Source organism: Clavelina lepadiformis, chromosome 5 (genome assembly GCF_947623445.1).
Source record: "Clavelina lepadiformis chromosome 5, kaClaLepa1.1, whole genome shotgun sequence".
In the NCBI taxonomy this organism is placed as follows: domain Eukaryota; kingdom Metazoa; phylum Chordata; class Ascidiacea; order Aplousobranchia; family Clavelinidae; genus Clavelina; species Clavelina lepadiformis.
The window spans coordinates 18220999-18248865 of NC_135244.1; the positions used below are offsets into that span (position 1 = coordinate 18220999).

Here is a 27867-nt window from a genome sequence, read left to right on the forward strand (position 1 = left end):
GTTTTAAATCCACCTTATATATCGCGTCTATGCGTCATATGTTTCCTGTCATTGATTCATGGAGTTCATTATTTTATAACAATTAATAGTTCATGCAGAATTAGGGGTGCCATTTTTAAGACATGGCCATGAACATTTTAGCTACAGTCCAGTGCTTTCTTTGGGTACGCAGTCGGGGCTGCTGTAATCGTGAGTGTTTCATTTGTGATTTTCTTCTATAATTTTGGGCTTGTTTTTTGCTTCTTTTGATTTTTTATTCTGTCAGTCGTTGTAAAAGAGAAGGTTATGAATTCTAATTTGGTATTCTCGTATCGCATTATAATTCTACATATCCTTCTTTTGGGTTTGTATTGCTATATGGGCGTTTAGAATGTAAAATGTGTGTAAAGATAATGATAGTAACGGTCTCATACCTCTATAACATGTGATGCGAACATCCTTTTTACCCAGATTATGCCTCGTATTTTAAATCGAACAGTCTCGAAGGACAAAGAATGGATCTTATGCTATTTGAGGTACCTTAAGCGTTTTACACCGACGAACACGTAGCTTATAGCACTTTTCGTACTGAAGCGTTTTACCTTACATTTTTATTTGTAACTCGGGAATGTTTTTATTTGCGCTGTTGGCTTGGATCATGATCTTACAGTATACAACTATACATGAAAATAAACGCTGAAAACTTCACAAGCTATGACAACTTTTATATACTGTATTTGGTAATGTTCAGTGGGTAGGCTACGTAATACTATATTTACTAGTTTCATACAACGCATATACGTTCCTTGTGCTTCTGTGAAAGCTAATTAATTATAGTACTACCGTAGGCTATGTCCATTCGGCGTCGTGAAGAGTAAAAAGCCAACCATATTTCTAGTAGACCTGTAGCCTACATATATGCCGGTAAAAATGAAAACCTTACGCTGAAATTTACTGTATGTGCAGAGCAATAATTGTCAGCCTTAAAACCTATATGCTGTAGTTGGCAAACAGCTTTAACTAGTGCGTACCCGTCGCATTTCAAATATTTAGATAAGAGTGTACCACACTTTAGCGTTATAAATCAGAAAGTTTTCGGCAGCGTATAGTTAGCTTCCACATTCACATGCTTCGTGACTAGTTTTCCATTTTAATCTCAGTGCAATTTTAGAGCAATTTTTTTTGACAATTTGTTTCACACCCCCAGTCTTTTTACAGCAAAAGCAACATTCTACGATGTTTTTCTTGGCAATTCTGTTAAAAAACAGATATTTGAGCAGTAGTTATTGTACACGGTTATAAGGTCATGGTTTGTGCCATATTTCAGGGTTGAACAGAACACCATCATGAAAGTTATAGTTGCCGGCTTTTCTAAAACCGGAACCAAAACGTTAGCTGCTGCACTGAAAGAATTAGATTACAAAGTGTACGACTACATAGATCATTTTTGGTACCATGGGAATGAATGGAAGAAAATACTCACTACAGGAGGCTCGACTGAAGACTTTAAGCGAATGTATGAAGATGTGGATGCTGTTACTGATACTCCAAGTAACTTATTTTGGGAAGAAATACATAGAGCCTTTCCTGAATCAAAGGTTTGAAAGCGCATTATTATATAGTTTATTTTCGTAAATATTTTACAACAAACGACCGTGGTTATACATTTTGATACGTTGTAGTAACTGCTGCAGAGCTAAAACGACATGTAAGATATAGGTTGCGATTAATTTGGTATATGAAACCCAATTGTCTTTTTTCAAGGAAGGGCTGTATTTTGCGCAATTGTTAAAATCTACAGTTTAAGCAAATTTTAAACCTTTACCAATTTGTTTAACGTTGTAACAAGTTTGCCTAACAATTTGCTACTTGCCAGTCATTAAGCTTTTTTTATCAAACCGCTATGGGTGTGCATCGGTGGAAATAATTGTACATAAAAACCTCATTTTTAAAGATCATACTTATGACAAGAGATGAAGATTCCTGGTATAAAAGCGCACTCGTTCAAAACGTAAAAGTTAGAACTCACATCGGTTTTACGCTTTCTTGCTGCACCCGAATCGGCTGGAAACTGTTCCGTTTTCTGCAAATGAATGGTGAGTTCTGGACATTTTTCCTTAATGTCAGCATTTCTTGAGTAGGCTAACACACTTTGAAGTGTATGGTTTTTTTCTGTAAATAACATCAACAGTATGATGCAGTGATGGCTGGCTTTGGCGTATATGAGCCGTATCCATTCACTTTTGGATTCCATCTCAACGAACTGATACTGCGGAAAGCCTATCGTCAGCATACACAATATTGCTTACAGGTATAGCTGTTTATATACAAACTAAGTTTTTCGTTATATGATCCATATATATCATGGTTTCGTCGATTTGTTTCGCTAATATTGGTTGCAAAATGTTTGAGTTAATAATGATAACTATATAAGTTCAGTTCAGATATATTTATTGAAATCGTAACCAAACACAGAACGCTCCGAAAAATAAACTCCTTGTATACAATGTGAAAACTGGATGGAAGCCTCTCTGTGAATTTCTTGGAAACAATATTCCAAATAAACCATTTCCTCATGAGAATAAAAAAGGTGAAATCATGGACAACCCAGATTTAACTCATCCATTTACCATTCGCCTACAGCGAGAATTTTTTATCATGTCTTGTATATTATTGGGGCTATCCGCTTTTGGATTTTACAAGATAGCTGCAGTTAAAAATGGTTTATGAATTAATTAAATATTTTACCAATTTATTGAGCGTTGTAATTGTTTCCCGTGCTTATTTCAAATTGCTGCAAGTGCTGTATTTATTTTTATGAAGCGTAAACGTTGGATTGATTATTATTTTTGCATTTCAAGTCCTTGTGTATTTTATGTAACTAGTATTGTAACAAACAGTATAAAGTGGGTCTTTTACTGTATATAAATGTGTTAAATATGTATTGTATAGTATTATAAATGTATTAACAGTTTTTACTCAAAACTAATTTCCAAACGGTTAATTACAATATACATAGTATATTATAGTATATCGACCCCTTGCATTTTCCGCCTTTTGAAAACGACCAGAATGGATGCGTTAGCGACGAGGTTAAGCAACCCTGGTCTAGTTAAATTGTTCGTTTTGTAATTTGATCACTCTTTACCTGAACACCCTCACGTAGACACCGATGCTTAACATTTAAGAACGGGAATCAATTAAGTTGCCATTAGATAAGCGTTAAAAGATTGTAGAGATCTACGCAACGTCTTCTATTCTGGCATTTTCCCAATAAGAGCCTCCATTTTTTGCTATGATGCTAAAGATAGCATCCTTATATTCAGTCTAAACGCGTTGCCGGTCGTATATAACCTACAGTTCACAAACTTTCATAGATTAATTATGACGTACTTCGTTCAAATGCCAGTCGTTACGTGTTTCGATTTTACAATGTGATGTCATAATTACCTCCACATCCGTCATAATTAATTTGTGATACATTTTTAGCAATGCAGTAAAGGTTCAACTACACTAAATATTGTTGAAAAATTCTTTTTGCATTAAACTTCCTAACAGCTTTTTTGGTTTAAGGTTCACTATTTTATCACTTGCCCATTACTTTAAGAAGCATTCAAAGCCTAGTTAATTATTAAAAACAAAATAACGCCTCGGGTTGTAATTAGCAACAAACAATGTTTTCCATTCACATTGTCAACCTTTAAACAACAGTGTTTCCAACTTCGCATACTTTGAACCTAACAAAATTCGTCACAACGACAACCACTTTTTGCAGCATTATAAGTTCTATTGTAGTATAAGAAGTTTCAAGTAATTTGCCTGGAAACACTTTTGATCAATTTATCAGAACTGCAGACATTTTGCTAGTTGCATAGTAAGCGAACAGTGTTCCCGGGCAAGTTAACGTTGAACACCATACCAGCATGAAAGTAATAGTTGCCGGCTTTTCTAAAACCGGAACGAAAACATTAGCTGCTGCACTGAGAGAATTGGATTATGAAGTGTACGATTTTATGGATCATTTCTGGTACCATGAGAAGGAATAGAAGAAAATACTTTCTAAAGGAGGTTCCATTGACGATTTCAAGCAAATGTATCAAGATATAGATGTTGTTACTGATGGTCCAAGTTACCTCTTTTGGGAAGAAATACATAAAGCCTTTCCAGAGGCAAAGGTATACCGATTATATATATAATAATATTTGATTATGTCACCAAACTTCACGTTTGGTGATTCTTTGTGAATTAACCATGCTCACAGGCGTGTTAATGTAGCACTGCACTTTGATATGTTTGTAGACGTATATGTTTTTAGGTGTATATTAAGATGTATTCTACCCATATTGTTGAACAATACGTTGATACATTTTGACTACGTGTTCGGTATTAATAATTTATTCATCGATATGCCACTTGTGACTCTTCATCGTTTTTAGTAAGTTTTCTACACACGTACACGGTTTACTCTGTTCCCTGCAACTCCCCCGAGGCATGTTACGCTGCCCGCAATTTCTAATCTCTCACCTTAATTGTTATAGTTACTTACGCTGAGGTTTTTGTTGGACAAGAGTTTCACTTTTTTCCACGTTTCGTTCTCTGTAAGATGGACTGGTGTTTTTATTGGAAAATGATAAGGAACGTTGTTTTTGTTACGCACCAGTGAATAAATTAAATATTATTAAAAGTTCAAGGAGCAAACGCTGGCAATGTGACTATAGCCGTACAAGCGGGGAGGGCCAGAAAAGAAGAATTTAGCGTGACAATTACATATATCTACCTATGATTAGAGTATTTTACTCATCAGTCTACAATGCTTTACTTTATCTCAATACAGTTTACTAATAATTGCTAAATATTTGCTGTTTTCCCTAAAATTGTGAATTATTTGCTTTATGCTATAAATACAGGCGAGTTACACATGCGTTATATCTGTCCTACAAAGTATGCAGTTGCTGCGGGAAAATACCTTATATTTTAAAATAAAAGTCTCCTTTTTAAGTTTATTTATACGATCTTTTAGTTGGTACGGTTTATAAAGCAATGGAGTATCATAAATGCTTTTTACCAACCAAGCAACTTGTTTAACTTTTACCAATGCATTTTTCTGCAAAATGTGAAACGAAATTGCTGCTTTTCATTCAGATCATACTTATGGTGAGAGACGAAAAAGCGTGGTGCCAAAGTGCACTTCGGCAATACAGAAGAATCCGGACTCATCCTGGTTTCATAATTTCGTGCTTTACTCCAATCGGTTGGAAAATGTCTCGTTTCCTTCAAATGACGAGTAGGTGCTTCGTATTTTTCCACTCTACTTCTTAACCTTTTGATGGCTCCGTGTAAGATTGTATGGTTATTTTGCTATTAAATAATTACGTTTTTTTCTGTAGTTGTTGTGTTCTAGTAATGGCCATGCATGGAGTGCTGGAGTCCTACCCATTTACCTTCAACTCGCATCTCAACGAAATGGTTCTCCGGAAATCATACCGCCAACATACGCAGTATTGCTTACAGGTTGTCACTTTTTACAACTTTTATCTAGCTACGGTTTAATGCTTGGATAGACCTTATATTTTTGGTTGATGTTAGGTGAAACATACAATCATTTTCCAAAATAAGATTCTTGTTAAATCTTCAGTTATCTTAACATTTTGACGCTTTCGGCCACAGCAGATATATCAATGAAATAAGTAACTTGTAGAATGCTCCGAAGGACAAACTACTCGTGTACAACGTTGAAACTGGATGGGAACCACTCTGCAGTTTTCTCGGGAAAGATATTCCAGATAAACCATTTCCGCATGAGAATAAAAAAGGTGAAATCATGGACGACCCAGATTTAACTCATCCATTTACCATTCGCCTGCAGCGAGAATTTTTTATCATGTCTTGTATTTTATTGGGGCTATCCGCTTTTGGACTTTACAAGATAGCTGCAGTTAAAAATGGTTTATGAATTAATTAAATATTTTACCAATTTATTGAGCGTTGTAGTTGTTTTCCGTGCTTATTTCGAATTGCTGCAAGTACTGTATTTATCTTTATTATGAAGCGTAAACGTTTGGATTGATTATTATTATTTATGCATTTCAAGTCCTTGAACTAGTATTGTAACGTACCGTATAAATTGGGTCTTCTTCTGTATATGAATGTATTAAGTATGTATATTGTATAGTATTATAAATGTATTAACAGTTTTTACTCAAGAGTTAAAAGATTATAGAGATCTACGCAACTTCTTCTATTCTGGCCTTTTCCCAATAAGAGCCTCCATTTTTTGCTATGATGCTAAAGATAGCATCGTCATATTTAGGCTAAACGCATTGCCGGTCGTATATAACCTACAGTCCACAAACTTTCATAGATTAATTATGACGTACTTCATTCAAATGCCAGTCGTTACGTGTTTCGATTTTGCATTATGATGTCATAATTACAACATGTACAACATTGAAACTGGATGGGAATCACTCTGCAATTTTCTCGGGAAAGATATTCCCGAAAAATCATTTCCGCATAAGAATAAACAAAGTGATTTTGTGGATGATCCAGATTTATCGCTTTCAACGGGAGCTATTGATCGTGCTGTGTTTGCTGGTGGTGATAATTGCTTTTGTGGAGTTTATGACGTAGCTGCAATTGCCTTTTGATTTAAAAATTGATTCACTTGATTTCCTAAATAACAAACTGTTGTTTCACGTTCTTCTTTGGAAATGTTGGTTGACGCACAAGTTTAAAGTCCGCGCTGCATTCGCAGCATCAAAAACGCAAAGGTGTATAAACATGTATACTTGACATCAGGCGCTGTTTATTGATTGCATCAAAAGGTTATTTGATGAAGCGATTTTAGTTTAGGCAATTTGAAGGTTAGAGCTTATAAGCTTGATAAATGTGAACAATAAAGCAAGGTAACGACAAGCGGCTAAGCCAAGATGACTCTATTTTATTCACCAAACGTATCACAAGAAACAAACATTGATAATGTTACAAGCATTAAATTATGGTAATTTTGTCACGATCCTATTTTTTTAAAGACCATACAAAAAATGGAACATGCCACTAAAGCAGGTATAAAGTATAAACATTTCATTAAAAAAGCGCTAACATGTTTCGAACAGTATTGGTTCTTTATTAAAGCTGGAATGAACTACAGTAGTAGATTGTCGATTTTAGTTCTCTATAATGTTATATTAAAGAAAGAAGGGAATAAAATAAATGAATAAGAAATATGAGCCATCAGCGTGCAGAAAACAAACATGATGGCACACTGTGCATCGGTGGAAATAATTGTACATAAAAACCGCATTTTTAAAGATCATACTTATGACAAGAGATGAAGATTCCTGGTATAAAAGCGTACTCGTTCAAAACGAAAAAGTAAGAACTCACATCGGTTTTACGTTTTCTTGCTGCACCCGAATCGGCTGGAAACTGTTCCGTTTTCTGCAAATGAATGGTGAGTTTTGGACATTTCTCCTTATTGTCAACATTTCTTGGGTAAAACACTTTGAAGTGTTTGGTAACTGTTGCTCGTTTTTTTCTATACTAGAACACTGTAAGCATATTTTTTCTGTAATTAACATCAATAACATGATGCAGTGATGGCTGGCTTCGGCGTATATGAGCCGTATCCATTCACTTTTGGATTCCATCTCAACGAACTGATACTGCGGAAAGCCTATCGTCAGCATACACAATATTGCTTACAGGTATAGCTGTTTATATACAAACTAAGTTTTTCGTTATATGATCCATATATATCATGGTTTCGTCGATTTGTTTCGCTAATATTGGTTGCAAAATTTTTGAGTTAATAATGATAACTATATAAGTTCAGTTCAGATATATTTATTGAAATCGTAACCAAACACAGAACGCTCCGAAAAATAAACTCCTTGTATACAATGTGAAAACTGGATGGAAGCCTCTCTGTGAATTTCTTGGAAACAATATTCCAAATAAACCATTTCCTCATGAGAATAAAAAAGGTGAAATCATGGACAACCCAGATTTAACTCATCCGTTTACCATTCGCCTACAGCGAGAATTTTTTATCATGTCTTGTATTTTATTGGGGTTATCCGCTTTTGGATTTTACAAGATAGCTGCAGTTAAAAATGGTTTATGAATTAATTAAATATTTTACCAATTTATTGAGCGTTGTAATTGTTTCCCGTGCTTATTTCAAATTGCTGCAAGTGCTGTATTTATTTTTATGAAGCATAAACGTTGGATTGATTATTATTTTTGCATTTCAAGTCCTTGTGTATTTTATGTAACTAGTATTGTAACAAACAGTATAAAGTGGGTCTTTTACTGTATATAAATGTGTTAAATATGTATTGTATAGTATTATAAATGTATTAACAGTTTTTACTCAAAACTAATTTCCAAACGGTTAATTACAATATACATAGTATATTATAGTATATCGACCCCTTGCATTTTCCGCCTTTTGAAAACGACCAGAATGGATGCGTTAGCGACGAGGTTAAGCAACCCTGGTCTAGTTAAATTGTTCGTTTTGTAATTTGATCACTCTTTACCTGAACACCCTCACGTAGACACCGATGCTTAACATTTAAGAACGGGAATCAATTAAGTTGCCATTAGATAAGCGTTAAAAGATTGTAGAGATCTACGCAACTTCTTCTATTCTGGCATTTTCCCAATAAGAGCCTCCAATTTTTGCTATGATGCTAAAGATAGCATCCTTATATTCAGTCTAAACGCGTTGCCGGTCGTATATAACCTACAGTTCACAAACTTTCATAGATTAATTATGACGTACTTCGTTCAAATGCCAGTCGTTACGTGTTTCGATTTTACAATGTGATGTCATAATTACCTCCACATCCGTCATAATTAATTTGTGATACATTTTTAGCAATGTAGTAAAGGTTCAACTATACTAATCATTGTTGAAAAATTCTTTTTGCACTAAACTTCCTAACAGCTTTTTTGGTTTAAGGTTCACTATTTTATCATTTGCCCATTACTTTAAGAAGCATTCAAAGCCTAGTTAATTATTAAAAACAAAATAACGCCTCGGGTTGTAATTAGCAACAAACAATGTTTTCCATTCACATTGTCAACCTTTAAACAACAGTGTTTCCAACTTCGCATACTTTGAACCTAACAAAATTCGTCACAACGACAACCACTTTTTGCAGCATTATAGGTTCTATTGTAGTATAAGAAGTTTCAAGTAATTTGCCTGGAAACACTTTTGATCAATTTATCAGAACTGCAGACATTTTGCTAGTTGCATAGTAAGCGAACAGTGTTCCCGGGCAAGTTAACGTTGAACACCATACCAGCATGAAAGTAATAGTTGCCGGCTTTTCTAAAACCGGAACGAAAACATTAGCTGCTGCACTGAGAGAATTGGATTATGAAGTGTACGATTTTATGGATCATTTCTGGTATCATGAGAAGGAATGGAAGAAAATACTTTCTAAAGGAGGTTCCATTGACGATTTCAAGCAAATGTATCAAGATATAGATGTTGTTACTGATGGTCCAAGTTACCTCTTTTGGGAAGAAATACATAAAGCCTTTCCAGAGGCAAAGGTATACAGATTATATATATAATAATATTTGATTATGTCACCAAACTTCACGTTTGGTGATTCTTTGTGAATTAACCATGCTCACAGGCGTGTTAATGTAGCACTGCACTTTGATATGTTTGTAGACGTATATGTTTTTAGGTGTATATTAAGATGTATTCTACTCATATTGTTGAGCAATACTTTGATACATTTTGACTGCGTGTTTGGTATTAATAATTAATTCATCGATATGCCACTAGTGATTTTTCATCGTTTTTATAAATTTTCCTACACACGTACACGGTTTACTCTATTCCCTGCAACTCCCCGAGGCATGTTACGCTGCCCGCAATTTCTAATCTCTCACCTTAATTGTTATAACTACTTACGCTGGGGATTTTGTTGGACAAGAGTTTCACTTTTTTATACGTTTCGTTCTCTGTGAGATGGACTGGTGTTTTTCTTAGAAAATGATAAGGAACGTTGTTTTTGTTACGAACCAGTGAATATATTAAATATTATTAAAAGTTCAAGGAGCAAACGCTGGCAATGTGACTATAGCCGTACAAACGGGGGAAAATTGGCGATTTTCAGCAAAGAAGTAAACACTGCACTGTACCTTACTGTAGTCACGCCATATTGCTCCGCATCAGTCCCGTCTGCGTGCGTATTACGTGTACATACATACCAATATTTTTCACGATCTTGTTTGTCTTGTTCTTTACCGTAGTGTACGCGAAAACATCAAATTACGCGGCAGTATGCAGTTACTGCGATAAAACACCATACATTTTTTTAAAATAGCCGCTTCTTGAGTTTGTTTATACGATCTTCTAGTACGTTGCTACGAATTATAAAGCAAGGAAGGTCTCATAAATGCTTTTTACCAACCAAGCAACTTGCTTAACTTTTACCAATGCATTTTTCTGCAAAATGTGAAACGAAATTTCTGCTTTTCATTCAGATCATACTTATGGTGAGAGACGAAAAAGCGTGGTGCCAAAGTGCACTTCGGCAATACAGAAGAATCCGGACTCATCCTGGTTTCATAATTTCGTGCTTTACTCCAATCGGTTGGAAAATGTCTCGTTTCCTTCAAATGACGAGTAGGTGCTTCGTATTTTTCCGCTCTACTTGTTAACCTTTTGATGGCTCCGTGTAAGATTGTATGGTTATTTTGCTATTAAATAATTACGTTTTTTTCTGTAGTTGTTGTGTTCTAGTAATGGCCATGCATGGAGTGCTGGAGTCCTACCCATTTACCTTCAACTCGCATCTCAACGAAATGGTTCTACGGAAGTCATACCGCCAGCATACGCAGTACTGCTTGCAGGTTGTCACATTTACGAACTTTTCTCTAGCTACGGTTAATGATTGAATAAACCTCATTATTTTTGGTTGATGTTAGGCGAAACATACAATCATTTTCCAAAATAAGATTCTTGTTAAATATTCAGTTATTTTAACATTTTAACGGTTTCGGCCACAGCAGATATATCAATGAAATAAGTAACTTGTAGAATGCTCCGAAGGACAAACTACTCGTGTACAACGTTGAAACTGGATGGGAACCACTCTGCAATTTTCTCGGGAAAGATATTCCCGAAAAATCATTTCCACATAAGAATAAACAAAGTGATTTCATGGACGACCCGGATTTATCGCATTCATTTATCAATCGCGTTCAGCGGGAACTATTGATCGTGCTGTGTTTGCTGGTGGTGATAATTGCTTTTGGAGTTTATGAATTGTAGCTGCAATTGCCTTTGATTTAAAAATTGATTAGACTTATTTCTTAAACATCAAACTGTTGTTTCATGTTTATCTTTGGAAATGTTTGATGACGTACAAGTTTATAACATAGTTAAAGCCCGCGCTGCATTCGCAGCATCAAAAACGGGAAGGTGTATAAACATGCATACTTGACATCGAGCGCTGTTCAGTGATTGCATTAAAAGGGTATTTGATGAAGCGATTTTAGTTTAAGCAATTTGATGGTTAGAGCTTATAAGCTTGATATATAAGAACAAGAAAACAAGAAAACGACAAACAAGTAACAAACGGGGAGAAAGCGGCTAAGCCAAGAGGACTCTATTTTATTCATCAACCGTATCACAGAAAACAAACATTTATAGTGTTACAAGCATTAAATTACGTAATTTTGTCAGGAACCTATATTTTTTAAAGACCATACAAAAAATGGAATATAGCATAATTACATATCAAGTGGTTGCAATAAAAGCCACTAAAGCAGGTACAAACATTTCATTAAAAAGCGCAAACATATTTCGAACAACATTGGTTCTTTATCAAATCTGGAATGAATTACAGTAGTAGATTGTCGATTTAAGTTCTCAACAATGTTATATTAAAGGAAGAAGGAAATAAAATGAATAAGAAATATAAGCCATCAGCTTGCAGAAGACAAAGATAATGGCAGGAAAACAATGAGTCTCTCACGATTCGTGGGACATGGTAGTTAAACAAAAAAACATGCAAAGCGGTAAACCCCATTTTGCAGACATGACCGGATATTGTGTTTGGGATCTAGTAGATTTTATTAAATTTTTAAAAGAAAGGAAGTGCAATTCTCAAATGCCCGTTTGTTTAATGTGAGATTCAACTGCTTGTTTTATAATGCTTCTTGAATATTGCATTCGTAATTGTTTCGGCATTTTCGGATAATTTTGAAGTGAGATATGTCAGTATTGTCTTCTTTGCATCCTTTGCATGTTTATATGTGTCTTTTGATTGCTGATTTGTTGTATGCTTTCTTTATTTGTGTTTGTTCCGCAACTCTGGTACCAAAATGTTAAGAAGTCTTACCTATAAAAGGTAAGGTATTATTCAAATCATATAGACATGTAAATTTGTTTACGACATTAGATAGCAAAGCCGTTGGAACATGGGACTTGCTGTTAAAATAATTTTGTACTTTGGTTGAAGTAAACACGCTTTTAAGTTCTACGTAAAATTTTGTTTTAACGCTGCTTGTATTGTACATCTAAAGCTGGAAGAAGTTTTATCGACATACGGGATTTTTAGAATAATTGGTCGTGATGGCAATTCTTTGGTTTGCGTTTTTCGTTGAACGTCGTAATGTTTATGCGTTTTAGAGTATAATCAGAAGTCTCAAAAGTTTTATCAAATAGTTTGCGAGGATGGCTAATACTCAAAAACATTTTACGCAGCTTTTCGACCTCCAAGTTAAATAAATTTTCCAAGCTCGGTCAAGGAAGTAAACAAATAAACCTTTCTTCCATGTTGTGGGTTGTGTTTGGCTGAAAGTTTAATAACACCGGTGTTTGGTTTCTTCTAAATACCCAAAAAATCGAAAGAAGTATATCTGTGATTTTAATTTTAAAGTTGAGGAATGAGCTGTTATTTGTCAGTTCTATGGTGAACGGTAGGTTAGGATGTAGTTGGTTCAGTCAGCCGAAAAATTGATTAACATATTCTGGTTGTGAAAAGATAGCAAATGTGTCATCAACGTAGCGGAAATATGTATTTGGTTTACATTTTAGGTTTGATTCAAGCAGGCGATTTTCAATATGACCTTACTGTAAATAGAAATTTGCAAATGTGGGGCCTAATTGTTTATCCATGGCCACGTCATCTATTTGCTTGTTTACTTTTTCTTTTTCTTTCGTTTTGTAATTTGATCACTCTTTACCTGAACACCCTGACGTAATAGACACCGATGCTTAACATTTAAGAACGGGAATCATTTAAATTGCCATTACCATAGAGTTAAAAAATTATATCGATCTACGCAACTTCTTCTATTCTGCCTTTTTCCCAATAAGTGGAGCAACCTGTGCGGGTTGCATCCTACACTGCACTCTGTCTGCGGCATACTCATCCACCTGCCCATTATCGTCATTGCTTCCTTTATACAATCCATCCATCTTCTCTTCGACCTCCATTTGTTCGGTTTCTAACTTCAAAGTGTCTCATCTTGTAATAACCCTCTTCTCACCACATGTCCCAACTACTATCTCAACTGTATCTCTCGTAACTTTAATACATGCAGATGCTAAAGATAACATTGTTATATTCATTCTAAACGCGTTGCCGGTCGTGTAACGTATAGTTCTCACACCTTCATCCGAACTTTATTCAAATGCCAGTGGTTACGTGTTTCGATTTTGCAGTGTGATGTCATAATTACCTCCACATCCTTCATAATTAATTTGTGATACATTTTAGCAACGCAGTAAAGGTTCAACTATACTAAATGTGGTTGAAAAATTCTTTTTGCGCTAAACTTCCTGACAGTTTTTTTGGTTTAAGGTTCGCTTTTTTTAGCAGTTGCCCATTACTTTAAGAAGCATTCAAAACCTAGTTAATTACTAAAAACGAAATAACGCCTCGGGTTGTAATTAACTACAAACAGTGTTTTCCATTCACATTGCCAACCTCTAAACAACAGTGTTTCCAACTTCGCATACTTTGAACCTAATGAAATTTGTCACAACGACAACCACTTTTTTGCAGCATTATAGGCTCTGTTGTAGGATAAGAAGTTTCAAGTAATTTGCCTGGAAACACTTTTGATCAATTTATCAGAACTGCAGACATTTTGCTAGTTGCATAGTAAGCTAACATTGTTCCCGGGCAAGTTAACGTTGAATACCATACCAGCATGAAAGTAATAGTTGCCGGCTTTTCTAAAACCGGAACGAAAACTTTAGCTGCTGCACTGAGAGAATTGGATTATGAAGTGTATGATTTTGTGGATCATTTCTGGTATCATGAGAAGGAATGGAAGAAAATATTTTCTAAAGGAGGTTCCATTGACGATTTCAAGCAAATGTATCAAGATATAGATGTTGTTACTGATGGTCCAAGTTACCTCTTTTGGGAAGAAATACATAAAGCCTTTCCGGAGGCAAAGGTATATGGCTGAGTACAGATTATATATATAAACATATATGATTATGTCACCAAACTTCACGATTGGTGATTCTTTGTGTATTAACCGTGCTAACAGGCGTGTTAGCGTAGCACTGCATTTTGATATGTTTCCAGACTTACGTATTTTTAGATGTATATTAAGATGTATTCTACCCATATTGTTAAGCAATACGTTGATATATTTATACTGCATTTTTGGTATTAATAATAATTTATCCATGTGTCCCTTGTGACTCTTTTTACTGTTTTAAGTAAGTTTTCTACACACGTACACGGTTTACTCCATTCCCTACAACTCATTACGTTGTGGTTTGTGTTGGACAAGAGTTTCACTTTTTTTCTACGTTTCGTTTTCTGTAAGATGGACTGGTGTTTTTATTGGCAAATGATAATTAACGTGGTTTTTATTGCGCACGAAAGAATTTAGCGTGACAATTACATATATCTACCTATGATTAGTATTTTACTCATCAGTCTACAATGCTTTACTTCATCTCAATACAATTTACTAAAAATTGCTAAATATTTGCTGTTTTCCATAAAGTTGTAAATTATTAGCTTTCTATTGAATTTAAATTCGAGTTACACGTGCATTATATCTGTCCTACAAAGTATGCAGTTGTTGCGATAAAATACCATGTTTTTTTTTAAAACAGTCGCTTCTTGAGTTTGTTTATACGATCTTCTACATGGTACGGTTTATGAAGCAATGCAGTCTCAGAAATGCTTTTTACCAACCAAGCAACTTGCTTAACTTTTACCAATGCATTTTCTGCAAAATGTGAAACGAAATTGCTGCTTTTCATTCAGATCATACTTACGGTGAGAGACGAAGACTCATGGTGCGAAAGTGCACTTGAGCTATACAGAAGAATCCGAACTCATCCTGGTTTCATAATTTCGTGCTTTAGTCCAATCGGCTGGAAAATGTCTCGTTTCCTTCAAATGACGAGTAGGTGCTTTGTATTTTTCCACTCTACTTCTTAACCTTTTGATTGCTCCGTGTAAGATTGTATGGATATCTTGCAATTAACTGATTACGTTTTTTCTGTAGTTATTGTGTTCTAGTAATGGCCATGCATGGAGTGCTGGAGTCCTACCCATTTACCTTCAACTCGCATCTCAACGAAATGGTTCTACGGAAATCATACCGCCAACATACGCAGTACTGCTTGCAGGTTGTCACATTTACGAACTTTTCTCTAGCTACGGTTTAATGCTTGGATAGACCTTATATTTTTGGTTGATGTTAGGTGAAACGTACAATCATTTTCCAAAATAAGATTCTTGTTAAATTTTAGTTATCTTAACATTTTGACGCTTTCCGCCACAGCAGATATATCAATGAAATAAGTAACTTGTAGAATGCTCCGAAGGACAAACTACTCGTGTACAACGTTGAAACTGGATGGGAACCACTCTGCAATTTTCTAGGGAAAGATATTCCTGATAAATCATTTCCACAAAGTGATTTCATGCACGACCCAAATTTATCGCATCCATCTCTCGAAATCTCTCTTTGGGCTCTAGTAGATTTTATTACATTTTTAAAACAAAGGAAGTGCAATTCTCGAATGCCCGTTTGTTTAATGGGAGATTCAACTGCTTAATTTATAATGCTTCTTGAACACTGCATTCGTAATTATTTCGGCATTTTCGGATAATTTTGAAGTGAGATATGTCAGTATTGTCTTCTTTGCATGTTTCTATGTGTCTTTTGATCGCTGATTTGTTGTATGCTTTCTTTATTTGCTTTTGTTCCGCAACTCTGGTACCAAAATATTAAGAAGTCTTTCCTATAAAAGTATTATCCAAATCATATAAACATGTAAATTTGTTTACGACATTAGATAGCAAAGCCGTTGAAACATGGGACTTGCTGTTAAAATAATTTTGTACTTTGGTTGAAGTAAACACGCTTTTAAGTTGTACGTCAAATATTTTTTAACGCTGCTTGTATTGTACATCTAAAGCTGGAAGAAGTTTTACCGACATACAGGATTTTTAGAATAATTGGTCGTGATGGCAATTCTTTGGTTTGCGTTTTTCGTTGAACGTCGTAATGTTTATGCGTTTTAGAGTATAATTAGAAGACTCAAAAGTTTTATCAAATAGTTTGCGAGGATGACTAATACTCAAAAACATTTTATGCAGTTTTTCGACCTCCAAGTTAAATAAATTTTCATTAGAGCAAATTTTCCAAGCTCGGTCAAGGAAGTAAACAAATAAACCTTTCTTCCATGTTGTGGGTTGTGTTTGGCTGAAAGTTTAATAACACCGGTGTTTGGTTTATTCTAAATACCCAACAATCGAAAGAAGTATCTGTGATATTAATTTGAACGTCGAGGAATGAGCTGTTATTTTTCAGTTCCATGGTGAGCGTAAGGTTAGGATGTAGTTTGTTCAGTCAACCGAAAAATTGATTAACATATTCTGGTTGTGAAAAGATAGCAAATGTGTCATCAACGTAGCGGAAATATGTATTTGGTTTACATTTTAGGTTTGATTCAAGCAGGCGATTTTCAATATGACCTACTGTAAATAGAAATTTGCAAGTGTGGGGCCTAATTGGTTATCCATGGCCACGTCATCTATTTGCTTGTTTACTTTTTCTTTTTCTTTCGTGTCGTAATTTGATCACTCTTTACCTGAACACCCTCACGTTGACACCGATGCTTAACATTTAAGAACGAGAATCAATTAAGTTGCCATTACCTTAGAGTTAAAAGATTACAGAGATCTACGCAACTTCTTCTATCCGGGCTTTTTCCCAATAAGTGGAGCAACCGGTGCGGGTTGCATCCTACACTGCACTCTGTCTGCGGCATACTCCCCCACCTGCCCATTATCGTCATATCTTCCTTTATACAATCCACCCATCTTCTCTTCGACCTCCATTTGTTCGGTTTCTAACCTCAAAGTGTCTCATCTTGTAATAACCCTCTTTTCACCACATGTCCCAACTACTATCTCAACTGTAACTCTCGTAACTTTAACCCTAGAATACATAACAGGGGTCAAAATGACCCAAACGGTGCTATTCATCATAACTGCTTAACACATATTGCGAATTAACTCCTGGATTTTCTTGACTTTGTTAGCCTTTTATACTTATACATGATGAGAAAACAGTTGTTCTGTAAAATTTTACCTTTGACAAGAAAAATGCATTTTTCATTAAATACCCCGATAATGCATAACAGGGGTCATTTTGACCCGCAGCAAATTGACATAGAAAATACGTTGCTTCTGGCTTGTTAACACTTTCGCTGCCAATCGACGACATATGTCGTCTTTTGTTTTCAGACGTGAACTGCCAATCGACGACATGTGTCGTCTTTTTACAAAAAAAAACTCCCTTGACTGCCAACTTCTGTTTGTTGCTTTATATAAGACGAGATGACAAGTTGACAATTGTTGGAACAATGAAGAAATGCAAACGAGAGATTCCAGAGTGCATGAAAGCTGCTAAGTCTCGAGAAGCAAAGACATCACTCTTTGGGTTTGTGGCGAAATAATATTTCGCACTATTGTTTGTTTGTTTTTCGTGCATCTTCCCACGCTTTTGTTATCTTTAGTTATCAGTTAACTTTTATTCTGTTTGTTATTTCTCTTGATGATCTGATTTTATTGATTTCGCTTGTCCACTGTTTTTTCACGTTGTTTATACCGCCTCAAGTGTTTCGATGTGGTCCAGTGCAGATTCATACGTGTCCTGTTTTCGGTTGGTTTCCCGCATGGGCTTCGGGCGGGAGAGATGAGCTGGCGAGAAAAAGGTGGCTTTCATGGCAGTCGTGGTATGGGCGGTTAGGAAGAGGACCTGTCGTGGATGTTGGTCACTCAGAACTGCCCTGGTTGCTTTATTATATTTTACCATTTTGATTGTAAAACGTGTGCACCGTAAGTCAAGCCCCAAAAGCGGAGTGGAGTGCTTTTAATCTGATATCGAAATACAATCTCACTACGTTAACCCTATCCTAACCAGGCTCGCGAGTTTACTAAAAAACTAGGTGTGGCCGACCCCGCACACACATTTTCAATCGTTAATTACTAGAAAACTATACGTCGTAAACTGATCGGATTTTGACAGGTTAGTAGAAAATTCATCTGGCTTCCTGTATACATCATAATTGTAAAACTAAAGAAAGTGAATTTAGTGTAAATTAAGTATTTCTAAAAGTGACACATTTCTAGAAATTCTTCTTGTTACGCCGCGTCCCCGCTGTGCGGAAAACCAGCTGACCGCGAGAAGAGAACGAAAGAGAATAGTTAGTCGAGTTATTGGTGCGTAAATGAGTAATACGCTTCAATGCGGAGAGCAGAGCAAAGCAGAGGAAAATTATGAAAATATCACAATATCTTAAAAATTACAAAATCCAACTTTATCAAACAAACATGGACAGATAGCTGAACATTTTTTAGGAAAAGTCACCAAATTTCAAGTTTCTACAGCAAACAATGCAACTGTACGCCACGTTTTGCTATGACAGTGTGCGGGAGAAGCCAAGCCTAGTTAGAATAGGGTTAAAAGAGGCTTGTTGGCTTTGAGTGGGCCGTGAAAGCGGTGGAGAAGGACCTGGCAATAGAAAATCTGTAACAAATTGGCGAGCGCGCCAGGATCTACCGTCACTCGAGAGATTTCGAGCCTCACTACCCGGATATGGCTTTCAACCTGATGATGACACCACCTCGTTTCAATTCAGGTGATGATCTATCCGAGTTTTTGAAAGTTTTTAATTCATATTGTGGCAGCGTTGACGCATCCGACGACGTAAAAAGACACCTTTTTTTGGACACAATCGACCGAGACCTTAAATGGAAGATCCAGGGGAAGGACAAAAATATCTACGACATATCTTACAAGACGTTGGTTGAGCGAGCTTTTGAAGCAATCAACGGCGCAGAATTCTCGCACACATTGCGCTTGGAACTGATCCAACGCGTACAACTGCCTCAGGAAGACGCACGGAATTTCGTCTTCGCGCTGAAAGCCCTCGGCGACCGATGCTACCCCGAGGATGAAGACAGCCAACTGAAGAACGAACTACTTTATTTATGCCTGATCAAAGGCTTGAGAGACAAGCAATTGGCTAGCAGCATTCCGGCAACTCTCAGGTACGAACGTAACTTCATGGAAGCGGCCGACGTCATTTTTAAGACTATCCCCCAGGTATGCCTATCTGTTGGAGTGGAATCGATTCAAACCTATTCGGCGATACCTTCTACTACGGATGTGTCTGCCATCCTAAACAAACTGAAAGATATAGAGCGGGAAACAAAATGGTATCGCGAACGCAATTCTGACGCAATCTCGGAATTAAGAGGCACCCTGAGGACGGTCAACGATCGAATGAATGCAGCTTTGTGCAATTCTGTATACCGAGATGACAATCAATGCTTGTCAACCAACAACGCCCGACGCCGCCGCAAGTGTTTTGGATGCGGTTCATTAAGACACCTTGTAAGGGAGTGTCCAAAACGTATTCGAAACCTCGATATTTCTACTCACAGCAATTGCAAAGGCCGACGGGCGTCTACGCCAATGAATAATTTAACAGAGGAGACTGCGATTAAATTGGAAAATGTTGTTGTCACTGGACACGAAGAAAGCGCAGATTTACATCGTTTTGTAACTATAGTTTTCCGAGATACGCCAGTGTGTGCTTTGGTGGATACCGGTGCCAGCGTCTCCCTCATTAAGAAATCATTCTGGGATGGGTTGAGCTCTGCCGAAAAAGGTCCCTTGTCAGCCTCCCCGAAGGGTACACGTTTCGTCGGAGCCGGAGGTAGTGATTTATCCATATTGGGTAAAGGAGAAATAGAAGTTCCTCTGCTAACACAGCCAATCATCCCAAAATGCAATGAAGTTTTCATAACGGATTCTGAGGTTGTTCCAGCTTCCTCCGAAATTCGCGTGTTGGCCAAGCTCACTAATCACGTTGGCGGAGATGACTTCTCGCCCTCTCCAGTGTTTGTGGAGCGGGATGTTGAACTCAACGCAATTCAGGACAGCACTGGAGTTTCTCCGCATCTGCATGAAATAGACGCTCTTCGCGACCGATTGCTGTTAGCAGATCAAGTTACCGATGAGGTTCTCGGTGAACAACGTGCAAAGATGAAGAGACATCACGACAAGCAATGCCGCGGCAAAGAGATCTCAGTCGGAGACCGTGTCCTCCTGAACAACCCGGCCGTTCCTGTCGATAGATGCCGGAAATTCCATTTACCCTATAAAGGGCCTTATAAAGTAGTGAGAAAAGTCGGCCAAGTCAACTACCAAGTTGAAGATGACCACGGAAAAAAGCAAACGGTCCACTACAATCGTAAGAAGAGGGTGTCCAAGGACGTGAATAGGTTGGAGGAATCTGTCGAATCTCAGGAAGGTAACAACGCTCCCATCCGAGACGAGTCAAGCCCAATGAAGTGCCATGTGCGGGTTCCAAGGTCAAAGTCGCAGGGGCCACGATCGGCCCCTATTAGTGAAAATAGGACAATAATGGACGCTGTTCCCGACTTGGGTACCGAATCGATCAATGATCGACCCAAGCGAACGAGGCAACCGACACGATTTTACCCTGACCACGATCAATCGGTTTGAACACTTTTTAATCATTTCGCACAGTTTTCGTTTGAATTTTATCTTAGCTTTTATTCCGGTAGCAGTCTCAATTTTTTATATATTATTTTGTCTCGCTGACCCAGACGTAAGAATTTTAACGTGGGGGGTGTGTGGCGAAATAATATTTCGCACTATTGTTTGTTTGTTTTTCGTGCATCTTCCCACGCTTTTGTTATCTTTAGTTATCAGTTAACTTTTATTCTGTTTGTTATTTCTCTTGATGATCTGATTTTATTGATTTCGCTTGTCCACTGTTTTTTCACGTTGTTTATACCGCCTCAAGTGTTTCGATGTGGTCCAGTGCAGATTCATGCGTGTCCTGTTTTCGGTTGGTTTCCCGCATGGGCTTCGGGCGGGAGAGATGAGCTGGCGAGAAAAAGGTGGCTTTCATGGCAGTCGTGGCATGGGCGGTTAGGAAGAGGACCTGTCGTGGATGTTGGTCACTCAGAACTGCCCTGGTTGCTTTATTATATTTTACCATTTTGATTGTAAAACGTGTGCACCGTAAGTCAAGCCCCAAAAGCGGAGTGGAGTGCTTTTAATCTGATATCGAAATACAATCTCACTACGTTAAAAGAGGCTTGTTGGCTTTGAGTGGGCCGTGAAAGCGGTGGAGAAGGACCTGGCAATAGAAAATCTGTAACAGGTTCAACAATCAAATGACGATGGTCAGTTATGTTCCCAAAAAGAATAAAGCTGTGGTACTATTGAGCACAATGCATCACGATATAAGCATTGACGAAGAAGACCCAAAAAAGAGGCCTGAGATCATCAGGTTTTATAACAAGACAAAGATTGGTGTTAACTTGGTTGACCAAATGGTTCAAACATACACTTGCAAACGACAAACCCGCCGATGGCCTCTAGTTCTCTTTTACAATCTGCTCGACATCGCAGCTCTAAATGCATATACCATATTCAGACAAGTATATCCTGATTATCAGAGTGGACAAGGTTCAAAGCGACGAGGTTTCATAACAGATCTTGCTAACTGCCTCATTTTGCCCCACATGATGACAAGACAGAAAATTCCTCAACTCCACAGAGCCACAAGAGAGGCTATGGTGAGATGTGGCTTAGCTTTTCGAAGTACATCCCTGCAAACAGCAAACACGTTGCAGAAGAGGAAGCGGTGTTCCTTATGTCCACACGCAAAGGATAAGAAAGTTGCAAAATGTTGCTCAAGATGTTGCAGACCCGTGTGCCCAGAACACAGCGTGACCATGATCACATGCAACAAATGCAGTGAATGAATCAGGCTATGCGTTGTAATGTGAACTGTTCTGGACTTTTCTTTCATTTTCTCATCGACTTCTTTATACTGTTTTTCGTCGGTTGTTTCATTAAAATGCAGCAAAAACTCTAGATATGTCATCATAACGCCAATGGAAGAGACAAGGAAAGAACAAAAAGAAAAATATTTAAAGTCTTTAAAATAGAATTGCATGTAATAGCAATACGGGTCAAAATGACCCCTGTTATGCATTAGCGTAAGTTTTTTTGTGTGTGCATTCTAGGGTTAATACATGCAGATGCTAAAGATAACATTGTTATATTCAATCTAAACGCATTGCCTGTCGTGTAACGTATAGTTCTCACACCTTCATCCGAACTTTATTCAAATGCCAGTCGTTACGTGTTTCGATTTTGCAGTGTGATGTCATAATTACCTCCACATCCTTCATAATTAATTTGTGATACATTTTAGCAACGCAGTAAAGGTTCAACTATACTAAATGTGGTTGAAAAATTCTTTTTGCGCTAAACTTCCTGACAGTTTTTTTGGTTTAAGGTTCGCTTTTTTTAGCAGTTGCCCATTACTTTAAGGATCATTCAAAACCTAGTTAATTACTAAAAACGAAATAACGCCTCGGGTTGTAATTAACTACAAACAGTGTTTTCCATTCACATTGCCAACCTTTAAACAACAGTGTTTCCAACTTCGCATACTTTGAACCTAATGAAATTTGTCACAACGACAACCCCTTTTTGCAGCATTATAGGCTCTATTGTAGTATAAGAAGTTTCAAGTAATTTGCCTGGAAACACTTTTGATCAATTTATCAGAGCTGCAGACATTTTGCTAGTTGCATAGTAAGCTAACAGTGTTCCAGGGCAAGTTAACGTTGAATACAATACCAGCATGAAGATAATAGTTGCCGGCTCTCCTAAAACCGGAACGAAAACAGTAGCTGCTGCACTGAGAGAATTGGATTATGAAGTGTATGAGTTTATGGATCATTTCTGGTATCATGAGAAGGAATGGAAGAAAATATTTTCTAAAGGAGGTTCCATTAACGATTTCAAGCAAATGTATCAAGATATAGATGTTGTTACTGATGGTCCAAGTTACCTCTTTTGGGAAGAAATACATAAAGCCTTTCCAGAAGCAAAGGTATAAGACTGTGTACAGATTATATATATAATCATATTTGATTATGTCACCAAGTTTCACATTTGGTGATTCTTTGTGTATTAACCATGCTAACAGGTGTGATGTGTTTTTAGGTGTATATTAAGATGTATTCTACCCATATTGTTGAGCAATACTTTGATACATTTTGACTACGTGTTTGGTATTAATAACACAGGCCAACAAAAAAATTTTTTTTTCAAAAGGCATGATATGTTAGATCGATTTAGGGCAGGGGTCGGCAACCTTTTTGAGCCGCGGGCCAATTTGATAAAATAAAATATACTGGCGGGCCGTAACTGCCGGGACAGCTTTTCTGAAACGCGAATATCTTACCCTTAAATCAGGGGTTGGCAACCTTTTGCTAGTCACGGGCCAAATGTCGAGCGTACAACTCTTTGGCGGGCCGGAATTTTCATTAATACTATAATTGCTAAATGCTAACACTACAGTTTGAAACTCAATAAGACACGGCGGGCCGTATTCTTGTGATAACTAATTAATATGTCTCGGGCCGGACGATTTCGCATGGCGGGCCGGATCCGGCCCGCGGGCCGTAGGTTGCCGACCCCTGATTTAGGGGTATATCAGGGGCGCTGAGTCCGAAAATGCCATTACTTTTGCTGAACTGGCTCTAGTTTTTGAGATATTGCTTTTTCCTAAATACGCCATGAAAAGTTACAAATGTATGCTAGTGAGTAACGTAGGTTAACAAAAACTGAAGCCATGTGAAGCAGCTATTTAGTTTTGCCCAAATGTTGAGTTGTCTGGCACAAATTTCTCGCTTGAGAGGTAAATAAGACCTTAGATTAGTTTATATCATCTCCCATCAAGCACTAACATAAGCCTTAACATCAACACATAGCATAACATTCTTGATTCGGCAACAAAAATAACGTTTTACCGGGACAGAGAAGAAATGTTAATGCAATTTTTCTCTCAAGAAGATAATTTTGTGTACTGTAAAAACATCGAAGGACTTCTTTCATCTATGGGTCTACTTGGGTATAAACCAGAAGAATGGAGGTCATTCATTGACAGCTCCAAAAAAGGCTTGAAATGTGTGCTACTTCACAACGAAAATAAGTTTGCCTGTGTTCCAATTGGCCACTCAGTCGTTTTAAAGGAACACTACCAAAGTGTAAAGATGATCTTGAAGAAACTTTCTTATACTGAGCATAACTGGGAGATATGCGTTGATTTGAAAATGTTCAACTTTCTCTTAGGACAACAAGGCGGCTACACCAAGTATCCCTGCTTTATTTGTTACTGGGATAGTCGGGCCACTGATCAACGCTGGATTAAAAAGGAATGGCCCATACGTGAACAGCTTGTGCACGAAGATAAAAACATTGTAAATGAACCTTTGGTCATTTGTGATCGCATCATTTTACCCACATTGCACATCAAACTGGGTTTGATGAAACAATTTGTCAAGGCCTTAGATTAGATAAAGATGGTGCTTGTTTTGATCACCTGTGCAAAGTATTTCCTGGTCTTAGTATTGAAACGCTGAAAGCAGGAATTTTTGATGGGCCACAAATACGAAAATTAATTTAATATTAAGTTTTTCCATCACATATGACTGAAGTTGAGAAGGCAGCCTGGCACTCTTTCGTTGCAGTTGTAAAAGGATTTCTTGGAAACACAAAAGCAAGCAACTATGTGGATCTCATAGAAGTAAAGGTTACAAACTTTCAAGCTCTTGGATCAAGGATGAGCATAAAAGTTCACTATCTATTCAGTTACTTGGATCGCTTCCCTGAAAACCTTGGAAATATGAGTGAGGAACAAGGTGAAAGGTTTCACCAAGATATCAAGGTAGATGTGATACTCGCATGATGGCAGATTACTGCTGGGGCCTAATGCGAAGCTATTCACAACCAGACTACAGGCGAAAGTCGTACAAGAGAACTTTCCTGCAGATGACTCTAGCTAATTTGAGCAATTAACTAGAGTGCATCTAAGAACTTCACTAATGCACATCCTGAGATGGGTATATTTTTTCGTATAGTGTATTGTTTTGAATACTCCGTGGCAAATAAAAAAATTGATTGCTTGTTTATTTCGTCTGTTTTTACAAATTGTCGTCTTTCTTGTGTTGGCTTAGGCATACTTGGTTTGTTATTACCAAATTACTGCTATTTATTGTTCACTTCAAGCAAGTTTTAATGTGGTATTGGAAGCTTAGTCTCACACATTGCAATATGTTAAGAGAATCTGTTGAAAAGACGAATAAATAGGGCATTTTTTGTGTTGAATATACGGAAAAGAATAGACTTATGCAGCACTTCTTCATTTAGCTAATCTCATTGTGTCTTTAGCTTTTGCTCATTCTTGTGGTTTTAGTGCAGATAGACTTACAACAACATTTAATATAGGCTGTTCCTTAAGATTAAATGCAACCTACGTTCAAAATTAAAAGGTACCAAAAATATCAAAATTCGCTAATATCTTAAAAACTAGAGCCAATTTGCAAAAACTAATGGCATTTTCGAGCTCAGCGCCCCTGATATACCCTAAAATCGTTCTTACCTTCCATGCCAAAATTGTTTTTGTTGGCCAGTGTAATTAATTCATCGATATGCCACTTGTGATTTTTCATCGTTTTTAGAAATTTTTCTACACACGTACACGATTTGACTTTGACTTGACTTTACACGATTTTGACATTGTGACTAGCCGTACAAGTGGGGAAAAATTGGCGATTTTTTGCAAAGAAGTAAATACTGCACTGTACCTTACTGTAGTCACGCCATATTGCTCCGCATCAGTCCCGTCTGCGTGCGTATTACGTGTACATACATACCAATATTTTTCACGATCTTGTTTGTCTTGTTCTTTGCCGTAGTGTACGCGAAAACATCAAATTACGCGGCAGTATGCAGTTACTGCGATAAAATACCATACATTTTAAAAAAATAGCCGCTTCTTGAGTTTGTGTATACGATCTTCTAGTAAGTTGGTACGAATTATAAAGCAAGGAAGTCTCATAAATGCTTTTTTACCAACCAAGCAACCTGCTTAACTTTTACCAATGCATTTTTCTGTAAAATGTGAAACGAAATTGCTGCTTTTCATTCAGATCATACTTATGGTGAGAGACGAAGACTCATGGTGCGAAAGTGCACTTGAGCAATACAGAAGAATCCGGAATCATCCTGGTTTTATAATTTCGTGCTTTACTCCAATCGGCTGGAAAATGTCTCGTTTCCTTCAAATGACGAGTAGGTTCTTCGTATTTTTCCGCTCTAATTCTTAACCTTTTGATTGCTCCGTGTAAGATTGTATGGATATTTTGCCATTAAATGATTACGTTTTTTCTGTAGTTGTTGTGTTCTAGTAATGGCCATGCATGGAGTGCTGGAGTCGTACCCAGTAACCTTCAACTCGCATCTCAACGAAATGGTTCTCCGGAAATCATACCGCCAGCATACGCAGTACTGCTTACAGGTTGTCACATTTACGAACTTTTCTATAGCTACGGTTTATTGCTTGAATAGACCTTATATTTTTGGTTGATGATAGGCGAAACATTCGATGAATCAACCAAACAATCATTTTCAAAAATAAGATTCTTCTTAAATTTTCAGTTATCTTAACATTTTGACCCTTTCCGTCACAGCAGATATATCAATGAAATAAGTAACTTTTAGAATGCTCCGAAAGACAAACTTCTTGTGTACAACATTGAAACTGGATGGGAACCACTCTGCATTTTTCTCGGGAAAGATATTCCCGAAAAATCATTTCCACATAAGAGTAAACAACTTGATTTTGTGGACGATCGACATTTATCGCATCCATATACCAATCGCGTTCAGCGGGAACTATTGATCGTGCTGTGTTTGCTGGTGGTGATAATTGCTTTTGGAGTTTATGACGTAGCTGCAATTGCCTTTTGATTTAAAAATTGATTGACTTGTTTTCCTAAATAACAAACTGTTTTTTCACGTTTTTCTTTGGAATTTGGTGCGATTTTAGTTTAAGCAATTTGGAGTTTAGAGCTTATAAGCTTGATATATAAGATCAATAAAACAAGGAAACGACACGCAAGTAACGAACGGGGAGAAAGCGGCTAAGCCAAGAGGACTCTATTTTATTCATCAATCATATCACAGAAAACAAACATTAATAGTGTTATAAGCATTAAATGATTTTTTTCTTTGTGGTACCATCCTATATTTTTTTACAGACCACACATAAAATGGAACACAGTATAATTACATACCAAGTGGTTGCAATAAAAGCCACGAATGCAGGTATAAACGTTTTATTAAAAAAGCGCTAACATGTTTCGAACAAGAGTTGTTCTTTATGAAAGCTGGAATGAATTACAATTAAATCAAAACTGGTCATTAGATAGTTTGAAACTTGTCACGCACTGC

At 37.0% G+C, this 27867-nt stretch overlaps 6 protein-coding genes across 6 annotated transcripts; all 6 read left to right on the forward strand.

Moving 5' to 3' along the window:
- The first annotated feature begins 1313 nt into the window (after positions 1-1313).
- On the forward strand, positions 1314-2709 carry LOC143459581 (uncharacterized). Its single transcript, XM_076956797.1, has 4 exons — positions 1314-1577; positions 1934-2075; positions 2181-2290; positions 2455-2709. Exons 1-4 carry the CDS (start codon positions 1326-1328, stop codon positions 2707-2709), a joined length of 759 nt encoding a protein of 252 aa, XP_076812912.1. The 5' UTR covers positions 1314-1325.
- Positions 2710-3860: 1151 nt separating this feature from the next.
- LOC143460048 (uncharacterized) lies at positions 3861-6572 on the forward strand. Its single transcript, XM_076957404.1, has 4 exons — positions 3861-4154; positions 5122-5263; positions 5381-5490; positions 5678-6572. Exons 1-4 carry the CDS (start codon positions 4071-4073, stop codon positions 5930-5932), a joined length of 591 nt encoding a protein of 196 aa, XP_076813519.1. The 5' UTR covers positions 3861-4070; the 3' UTR covers positions 5933-6572.
- Positions 6573-9237: 2665 nt separating this feature from the next.
- LOC143459474 (uncharacterized) lies at positions 9238-11505 on the forward strand. The gene is made up of 4 exons (XM_076956657.1): positions 9238-9549; positions 10495-10636; positions 10754-10863; positions 11051-11505. Exons 1-4 carry the CDS (start codon positions 9298-9300, stop codon positions 11282-11284), a joined length of 738 nt encoding a protein of 245 aa, XP_076812772.1. The 5' UTR covers positions 9238-9297; the 3' UTR covers positions 11285-11505.
- Positions 11506-14111: 2606 nt separating this feature from the next.
- LOC143459582 (uncharacterized) lies at positions 14112-16057 on the forward strand. Its single transcript, XM_076956798.1, has 4 exons — positions 14112-14427; positions 15258-15399; positions 15516-15625; positions 15812-16057. The coding sequence occupies exons 1-4, from the start codon at positions 14176-14178 to the stop codon at positions 16055-16057; spliced, it is 750 nt and encodes a 249-aa protein (XP_076812913.1). The 5' UTR covers positions 14112-14175.
- Positions 16058-17838: 1781 nt separating this feature from the next.
- Positions 17839-22583, forward strand: LOC143460899 (uncharacterized). The gene is made up of 2 exons (XM_076958575.1): positions 17839-17949; positions 21713-22583. The coding sequence occupies exons 1-2, from the start codon at positions 17873-17875 to the stop codon at positions 22317-22319; spliced, it is 684 nt and encodes a 227-aa protein (XP_076814690.1). The 5' UTR covers positions 17839-17872; the 3' UTR covers positions 22320-22583.
- Positions 22584-23040: 457 nt separating this feature from the next.
- On the forward strand, positions 23041-27384 carry LOC143459583 (uncharacterized). The gene is made up of 4 exons (XM_076956799.1): positions 23041-23461; positions 26565-26706; positions 26823-26932; positions 27136-27384. The coding sequence occupies exons 1-4, from the start codon at positions 23210-23212 to the stop codon at positions 27382-27384; spliced, it is 753 nt and encodes a 250-aa protein (XP_076812914.1). The 5' UTR covers positions 23041-23209.
- Positions 27385-27867: the final 483 nt, after the last annotated feature.

Coding starts and splice junctions, on each gene's coding strand:
- LOC143459583 (XM_076956799.1), top strand. CDS start 23,210: ATGAAGATAATAGTTGCCGGCTCTCCTAAAACCGGAACGAAAACAGTA. Junction 23,462..26,564: donor AAGCCTTTCCAGAAGCAAAG/GTATAAGACTGT, acceptor CTTTTCATTCAG/ATCATACTTATGGTGAGAGA. Junction 26,707..26,822: donor TCGTTTCCTTCAAATGACGA/GTAGGTTCTTCG, acceptor GTTGTGTTCTAG/TAATGGCCATGCATGGAGTG.
- LOC143459581 (XM_076956797.1), top strand. CDS start 1,326: ATGAAAGTTATAGTTGCCGGCTTTTCTAAAACCGGAACCAAAACGTTA. Junction 1,578..1,933: donor GAGCCTTTCCTGAATCAAAG/GTTTGAAAGCGC, acceptor TCATTTTTAAAG/ATCATACTTATGACAAGAGA. Junction 2,076..2,180: donor CCGTTTTCTGCAAATGAATG/GTGAGTTCTGGA, acceptor AGTATGATGCAG/TGATGGCTGGCTTTGGCGTA.
- LOC143459474 (XM_076956657.1), top strand. CDS start 9,298: ATGAAAGTAATAGTTGCCGGCTTTTCTAAAACCGGAACGAAAACATTA. Junction 9,550..10,494: donor AAGCCTTTCCAGAGGCAAAG/GTATACAGATTA, acceptor CTTTTCATTCAG/ATCATACTTATGGTGAGAGA. Junction 10,864..11,050: donor ATACGCAGTACTGCTTGCAG/GTTGTCACATTT, acceptor AGTAACTTGTAG/AATGCTCCGAAGGACAAACT.
- LOC143460048 (XM_076957404.1), top strand. CDS start 4,071: ATGTATCAAGATATAGATGTTGTTACTGATGGTCCAAGTTACCTCTTT. Junction 4,155..5,121: donor AAGCCTTTCCAGAGGCAAAG/GTATACCGATTA, acceptor CTTTTCATTCAG/ATCATACTTATGGTGAGAGA. Junction 5,491..5,677: donor ATACGCAGTATTGCTTACAG/GTTGTCACTTTT, acceptor AGTAACTTGTAG/AATGCTCCGAAGGACAAACT.
- LOC143460899 (XM_076958575.1), top strand. CDS start 17,873: ATGAAGAAATGCAAACGAGAGATTCCAGAGTGCATGAAAGCTGCTAAG. Junction 17,950..21,712: donor GCAAAGACATCACTCTTTGG/GTTTGTGGCGAA, acceptor AATCTGTAACAG/GTTCAACAATCAAATGACGA.
- LOC143459582 (XM_076956798.1), top strand. CDS start 14,176: ATGAAAGTAATAGTTGCCGGCTTTTCTAAAACCGGAACGAAAACTTTA. Junction 14,428..15,257: donor AAGCCTTTCCGGAGGCAAAG/GTATATGGCTGA, acceptor CTTTTCATTCAG/ATCATACTTACGGTGAGAGA. Junction 15,400..15,515: donor TCGTTTCCTTCAAATGACGA/GTAGGTGCTTTG, acceptor ATTGTGTTCTAG/TAATGGCCATGCATGGAGTG.